Below are 8332 nucleotides of genomic sequence, written 5' to 3'. Positions count from 1 at the left end.
TTAAAGATCATAATGTGCTTATAAACCAAATTATTACAACATGGATGTGACTAGCAAATTAATTTCATTGTACAGGGATGTAAGGTTTCAGTTACTTTACTAAACTGCATTTAATTCAGCTTACAGTCTTCCTTTCTCTTTTTATTCCCAAGGCCAAAAATAGCAAAGATTTTTAAGCTTTTAATGATTTTGACAACAGATATTTGGTCAGGAAATTAGCAAGAATTAAACAAATAGATAAAGTTGATTTAGACAGGTTTGTCCACAAAATTTCTTAAAATAAATAGTAAACTTGCAAATAGCTCTTTAGAGAAAAAGTCGATGTTGTTCCATTGAACAATGATTTAAACAGGTGTTTGAACAATTTAGTTGCGATATTTTGAGACCAGATGTGTTGTTCATACAACAATTTAATTATCATGATTTTACCTTGATAATGCATGGAGACTAAGTGAATTTCCCTGTTTTTAGCTTTTAATCAAACTGCACAAAAGTAAATGAGCAAATAGAGACACAGAAGGTAACAGAAGTTCAATTGTTTCATTCTTGCTAGTATTTTGACCAATAATTTGTTGTTAAGATCATTAAAAGCTCCAGAATTTGCCATTTTATGCTTAGTCCATTGATGCTATTATATATAACATCATATAAACAAAAAAGTCAATAACATAAATAAATCTAAAAACATCAGAAGAAAGCAGAATTTCCAAATATGTAGAACTTTACCTAAAACAATAGGTGATGCAAATGTATTTACACACAACATGAGTAAAAACTGTTAAAAATATATCTACCTGCACACACACAGATACACAGACACACACAAACACACACAAATTTGTGCGGACCTCCCTTTTATATAATTACAGTATTAATGGAGCTAATTAGGGCTATGCCTACTCTTACCCTAAGCATAGCCAGTTACAGAAAATAAATATTTCATAACACAACATAAATTGCAAATTAACAAAATGAGTAGCGTTTAATGCTCATTGCTTCCAGTTCATCGTGTCACATCATACAAAATGCATGCATCATCAGATTTTCACTTTTATCTTTTTGACACCACTTGTACAAAACAAACAAACAAAAAAATGATTTTTAATTTAGAATAAGTATTTTAAAACAATAATAATTATATTTATAAATATAATAAATATAATCATTTGAATTGCCAGACAATCTGAAAATATTGGAAAACAAGAAGCCACAAAAAATAAAATTGATCTTCTAGATGGTATGCAAAAACCCCACACAGTAAATTTCATTCTGTATGCCTGATTTCCACAGCTGTCAAAATGATTTCAACAAAAAGTAACAAAGTCTTCAATTGTATTTTCTTTACCAAGATAATACAATTTTATAATTAATACAATAAACTAAACTATTTAAAACTTAAAAATAAATAAATAAAGTGGTTGAATGATGATTCAAATGTGAACAAGTGATCTATCTATCTATCTATCTATCTATCTATCTATCTATCTATCTATCTATCTATCTATCTATCTATCTATCTATCTATCTATCTATCTATCTATCTATCTATCTATCTATCTATCTATCTATCTGTCTGTCTGTCTGTCTGTCTGTCTGTCTGTCTGTCTGTCTGTCTGACATGTCAGGTAGAAGTACCCATCAGCAGGGTTTGACCCACCTGTATCTGGATTAGCTGGTGTTAAACTCCTCCCTCTTAACTCAGCAGTTAAATAGGCCTGAAACATTAGTGTCAGCACTGCTGTCTCTCTCTCTCTCTCTCTCTCTCTCTCTCTCTCTCTCTCTCTCTCTCTCTCTCTCTCTCTCTCTCTCTCTCTCATTTTCTGTTCCCCTTCATACTACTAATTTTGCCATTTGCAACTCTCCTTTTGTGTTCTGACTGGTTTTAAAGCATGGAGGTGCAGGACTTTTGTTTAAATGAGAACTTCCAATTTCTCAATCAAGAAAACAGGTACGTTTTTGAGAGAATCATATGTAATATGTATATACACTTGAGTCATTTGATTACATGGGAAGAATGTTGACCCTATTTTTTACTATTTATCATCAGTCTGTGTAGATATAATGTATATGCCTTTTTAATATAATATATGTAACATGCTAACATGTTTTTTATCAACTAAAATGAATAATTGGACTACCATCTGTCATAACCTGTTACTAAAGTGAAGTAAAATGTCAATGTCATAATATACAATATACATAATTATATGTAATTATAAGCGATAAGATAAAATTGTATAGATATTTCAGGACAAAACACATTGGTCCTAATTAGTATCTGCGATTAGAAATTAGTGTCTCTCTCTAATTGTAAAATGTTTACATGAGGTTCCTGGATTGTTAATTATTTTTGATATATTTTAGCATTGTGGATCTATGAACACTCTTTTAGCAATTCTTGTCTAATCCACCTTGCAGTAGTAAGGAGTTTTGTGATGAGACCCTTTTGAGAGAAGCATAAGTGAATAAATAAATCAAGGAAATATTCAATTAAATTAAATAGCACACATTATAGAAATAATAAATAATAAAATAAAAATATTTTACTGTGACATTGTGCATAACTAGGCAACAATGCTATTTTCCATTACATGATGTGTTTGCATGTACCAGTTCTTGCATACTCTTTTGCTAATGTGTGCAATATTTTCATTACAAATAAAGAACATACATTTAGTGCATGATTATAAATAGGTGAATGGGATCACAACATATGTACAATAAAAAAAATATATACTGGGATTGCACTTAGCATTGAATGCTCATTTAATATCTATCATCAATTAACTGACATACAGAGAAATGTTCTGTTGTGAAAATGACAAAAGTAAGATAATCACTTGCAATATCGATTATAACAGTCCTTTATTCTGGTGTGTTTCCTTCACAGTCTCTTGGAACTCTCATCTTCTGATGATCCTCCTTCTCCACAAGAGCCAACCATTAAATCTGACTCCCCCATTTTAACACCACACAGCCTGAGTAGCACATCAGAGAGCAGTGGTTACAGTGTCTTTTCCTCTCTCAATCCTTCACATTTCACTGCTCAAGAGAGTGAAGAGCTACATCAGACAGTCTCCATCCTAAACCGAGACTATGTCCCCTCACTTAGCCATGGGCACAAACGCCTGTGCCTGGTGTGTGGAGACTTTGCCTCTGGGTACCATTATGGTGTCGCATCCTGCGAAGCCTGCAAGGCCTTCTTCAAGCGAACCATTCAAGGTAATATTGTGCTTTTAATCCCGATTGTTCCTTCCCATTCTCTTCACGTTCTTACGAGGAATTTTCCACAAGGAAATCAAACAGATGAGTTGAGATAGATTTCTCCAATTATAGAGACAGACAAACTAACAGACAGGGTAACAGATACATGGATTGATTTGTGTGTGAAGACTCAATATGCTGTTATGATCACACGAGTGTCCCATTTGCAAACAATGGGAAAATGCCATTTTCAATATATTGATTAAAAAATGTTGCAGCTGTAGAGGAGACGCCTTAATCCTGTTTTTGTCCTCTTTTAAGCAAAGAGGGGAAAAAAAAAAAAGATGTGTGAGAACTGTAGAGCTGTTGTATCTCAGGAGGCTTTATTAATAAATAAATGTTGCTTGTTATAAAAGTACATTTATCCATATTGTATTTTTTTATTATATATTGCTAAAACATACACAGAATGAACTGTTAGAACAAAAATAAAGCTCTGTACACTGTACTCTACAGTATGTGCACATGTTTGTTTCTGAAGGTACAAAAAACAAAGTTCATTTACACAAAAAGGTGCTTAACCTTTTCATATGTTGTTCTCTGATGGTTCTAAAATGTACCATCTTATGAAGAAGCGATTGAAGACCTAATTCAGTATCCCTTATAATTCATTGCAGATTTCTCCACAATTTGTAGGTACTTTTCTAATAAGTTTTTTTTATATGTGGATGCCACAGGAAACATTGAGTACAGCTGTCCGGTGGTGAACGAGTGCGAGATAACGAAGCGACGGAGAAAATCGTGTCAGGCTTGCCGCTTCCAGAAATGCCTGAGGGCAGGAATGATGCGTGAAGGTGAGCTGTGTAAAAATGCTAATAATTAGTGACTCGTATTTCTGTCCATTTGTTAAGATCAAAATGCCTATGTGGTGTATGTTCAGTAAGTGCAGAGTATGTTTATTAGTTTAGGCATGTTCAAGGTGCATGTTCCAAATATCTGTATTTTATCTGATTATTTACATGATGTGAACAGTGTGCAATAATTTTTACTCCACTATATTTAGAGAAGGTAGGTTGTTTCATGTTGCTTTTAAGTAAATACATAAATTGTATTAAATAATAACTGATCACAAGAACACAACTATACAGTACCCCCTTTGCATCTCACTGTGTAACTGTGTGTAACAATAGAAATTCATCCGTGTGTATGTTGTGAACTGTATCAAACCCATGCCAGAATCTTCAGAAAATCATTACTTTTATGGTTAATGAGGTTAAAATTAAGGCTTAGGTTAGGAATTTGACAAAATAATTTACTTACAATACAATTCTAATATATGTAGTTATGTTGTACATATAATGTTACATACTATATGCAAAATTCTACATGCTGGAAAGACATTGTATAATTGTATGTGTGGTTTACTGTACGCAGGCGTACGCATGGATCGCGTAAGAGGAGGCAGGCAAAAGTATAAACGACGTGTGGATTCTGGCCTGTCTGTTTTCATCCAATCACCATACACACATCCGGTTAAAAGCATCCGTAAGTCAGCTCACCTTCATCATTTTACATTTGACTGCATTTAAGCAAGGTTCAAAATCCCAGTATGACCAATCTTCCACTCCTGGTCCTATGAACAAGGTCCTTAAACTTCAACTGCTTAGTTGTAAGTTGTTTTGGATAAGGATTCCTGTCAAATGCAGTAAATGTACTGCACATATCATAGATCTACTACACCATTTTTCGGCCTGCTTATTTTGGAGAAAGACCAGGAGGATAATGGTCATGCACAATGTTCAAAATTACCTAGAATTCATTTAGTTTACTTTAGTTCTGCACTGTAACCAATGTAAACAATTGAAGTGTAGCTTTTTAGGTTATCATCAAGCAAAATAATTTAGAATCCTACAATTTCTTTGTAAATTATTGTGGAACCCCTTAAGAGTTTGGAATACAGTAATCCATCGCCACATCGCGGTTTAGCTTTCGTGGTCTCACTGTAACACGGGCTTTTTACATGGAACATATCTAATTTTGTTTTGCAGATTTTTCGCTGTATCGCGAGACTTTATATAGGTAGAATTGTTGAGTTATTTTATGTATTTTCCAGCCTAAACAATTTAAAACTATTTAAAAAATCAAAAAAAGTATCCACTGGTGAGTTTTTTATGTTGAAATTACGTAGGTTTAGGAATATTGAGAGTGTTTAAGAGCAGAGGAAAGGTTCATAAGAGTGGCGGGACGGTTTATAAAGCTTTAAGATATACAGGTATTCTGTATACTGTATTGTATACATATTAGGTTGCCACTTTGCGGATTTTCGCCTATCGCGGGGGGGTCTGGAAAATAACCCCAACGATAGGCGAGGGATTACTGTAATTTAATCCAACATATTAGCAGATATCCTCAGGTGAGAGTAATAATGCATGAATAATACATTGTGTGCTGATAAAATAATATGAATTTAAAATCATAAATATAACATGGAAAAACTAATATTCATTTTAATTACATATTCTGTCTAAAAATTGGTGTTAGTGACCAAAATTTATGGTAGTCTATTTTGCCATTAACAAACATAATAAAATCTAGCGAGTTAATGTTGGAGAACTAGCTAACTTACCTCAGTGTTCTATTTAAAATTAGATTTAGCTCATGCCTTAAAAATGAAAACTCATGTTGTGCTTAGTGTTTCCTTGCTTATTGACATTTACTGGCATTCAATTTGTGATGAAATACTGTTGTTATTTCAAGGTAATAAGGTGATTTCTCAGTTGTTGGCTTCTGAGCCAGCGCCACTGAGAGCCTCTCCTGACCCAATGGCTCCTGACAGTGACCTTAAAACCTTGATGACCTTATGTGACCTTTTAAACAGAGAACTGCTGGTCATGATCAGCTGGGCAAAACACATACCAGGTAAATGCATAGTGGAAAATAAAGTATAATGAACCATTCATGAATCTTCTATATTAAAGCTGATTATGAAATATAATCCTCTCACACCGATCTGTCCATCAGGGTTTTCTTCACTCTCACTGGTGGATCAGATGGCTCTGCTGCAGAGTGGATGGATGGAAGCGCTGCTGCTCTGTGTGGTTTGGCGTTCACTGGCGTCAACTCAAGAACTGCAGTTTGCCGAAAATCTTTGTCTGAACGAGCCTCAGTGCAGAAACGCTGGCCTGCTGGAGCTTTACACACCACTGAGGCTCCTCATCGACAAATACCAACAACTCAACATCAGCCACGAGGAGGCTGTAACACTCCGAGCCATGGCACTCGCCAACTCTGGTACACAAATACACAACTCCAAATCAAAGCATGTGCAGACATACATACATATACATTTTGCAGCATGTACACAGTTGTTATACATGTTTAAATATCTGTTGTGATGTTCTGAGATAAAACCAAGACTAAAAGTGTTGGACCGATTAAACATACGCACTTAATTCCTTGATATATAACATTGGTCTATGAGGGGCACTATAGACAAGTAGGAAACCTTCTTTCAGTTGTGTAATACAACATATGTGTGATGTCAGCTTCTCAAGGAAAATAAAAAACACAACCAATGACATTGTGCTTTTCATTCCATAAAAAAAAAAAATGTCAAGCATATGTGTTAAACTAAGTTTTATTTGCTACAATGTCCCCTAAATATGTTATTTGTGGTATTCTGTACAGCAGTAAGTACAACATTTTTAACAAAATTAACAATTGTTACTGAGGGTCAAACAAATGTATTCTGCCATTAAAATATTCATAAAATTAAAGAATTTATTATGTTAATCTCTTCTTCTAAAATAAATAAATAAAATAGTATTGAATAAATATAGTGCTATGATTATGTTAGTCAGAGGGTTAATGTGGCCATTATTTCCCATTCCGCTCTTAGATGCAGAGCATGTGGAGAGTGGTGACGGTGTGCTGCGGTTTCAGGACGGCCTCCATGAGGCACTGCAGGACTATGAGGTGAATGAGCGTGCAGCTGAGCAACACCGTGCAGGCAGACTGCTGATGACACTGCCACTACTCAGACAGAGCGCATACCGAGCTGTGCAGTGTTTCCGCCGTCTGCACCTTCAACAGCGCGTGCCCATGCACAAGCTTTTCTTGGAGATGCTGGACACCAAGATTTAGAATGATTGAAATTTGCATGTGGGTAAAAGTGTTTTTTAATCATTTGGAATTATGGTCATTCAAAGTGCTGAAAATGATAAGGGATGGGATGTTTCAATTCTGGTACTTGATCAGTGGCGGGCCGTGCATTTGGTACCTGGGCCTTCAGTGGGGACTTTCCCGACTTAATCCACCTCTTAATACCACCACTATCACATCGCAATTATAGAAACCATCAATACTATACAAAAATGCAATTATAACAATGCGTGGCATTACAGAGAGAGAGGTGTTTCACATATAGAGGGTGAATACCATTTTACTAAAACAAGCTCCAAATCTCTACACTACCACTGAAACTGTGCCACCGTTGTCTAATTACATGACAAAAACATAAACATAAAAATATAAATAAACTACAACCTACTCACCAGAGACGCAGACTCATAATTTGCAGCGCTCCTCAGAGGCTGTAATCCAGTGGTACCGCTCGTATTCACTGATCTGGAAGTGGTGAACAAACCCTTTCCCAGGCTAAGACAAGCTAGCTAGCTTCAGGGTTGGCCGACCTCCTCACGATGTCTAGCTTTTCTTGAAAATTTATTTTCAAGTATGTCCGAGACCAAATCAATTTCTCTTCCTCCATAGACACAAAAAAAGTCTGATGTAACTAACTGATGTATTAATGTGTGCAGAGCTACACACGTGTTTTGCCAGTCGAACTTGGCTGTAACAGTTTCCCTCTGACCAACCAATCAGACGACGGAAAAAAATGCTGACGCTATTCTAGGCCAGCTAGCTGCCCTGTGAGGCGAATTTGAAATCTGACTGGTTAAAGAAACTAAAGAGCTATTTATTAAGGAGACTAAGGAAAAAGAGCCAGCAGTACTGACTTTGAAGGTCCCGGGCAGATTAGACTGACATGGCAGCACATAGAGGCTGAAATCTAATTGGACAAAAAATCTAACATCCACATACACGTACTGGAAGCAGTGCAGCCAAGATA

The 8332-nt window shown here is 35.5% G+C and overlaps 1 protein-coding gene across 1 annotated transcript; it reads left to right on the top strand.

The window, feature by feature from the left end:
• The first annotated feature begins 1747 nt into the window (after positions 1-1747).
• esrrd (estrogen-related receptor delta) lies at positions 1748-8332 on the top strand. The gene is made up of 7 exons (XM_083553352.1): positions 1748-1948; positions 2891-3222; positions 3942-4058; positions 4639-4749; positions 5962-6123; positions 6226-6495; positions 7103-8332. Exons 1-7 carry the CDS (start codon positions 1890-1892, stop codon positions 7345-7347), a joined length of 1296 nt encoding a protein of 431 aa, XP_083409478.1. The 5' UTR covers positions 1748-1889; the 3' UTR covers positions 7348-8332.

This window comes from Silurus aristotelis (assembly GCF_946808225.1).
Source record: "Silurus aristotelis genome assembly, chromosome: 10".
Classification (NCBI taxonomy): Eukaryota; Metazoa; Chordata; class Actinopteri; order Siluriformes; family Siluridae; genus Silurus; species Silurus aristotelis.
Note: the sequence above shows the minus strand (reverse complement) of the source record. Positions and strands in the feature narration are given on the sequence as shown.

Bases quoted from the DNA above. Each gene is read 5' to 3' on its own strand.
- esrrd (XM_083553352.1), top strand. From the start codon at position 1,890: ATGGAGGTGCAGGACTTTTGTTTAAATGAGAACTTCCAATTTCTCAAT. The intron at 3,223-3,941 runs GTAATATTGTGC...TGGATGCCACAG, and splicing joins CTTCAAGCGAACCATTCAAG to GAAACATTGAGTACAGCTGT. The intron at 4,059-4,638 runs GTGAGCTGTGTA...TACTGTACGCAG, and splicing joins GGCAGGAATGATGCGTGAAG to GCGTACGCATGGATCGCGTA.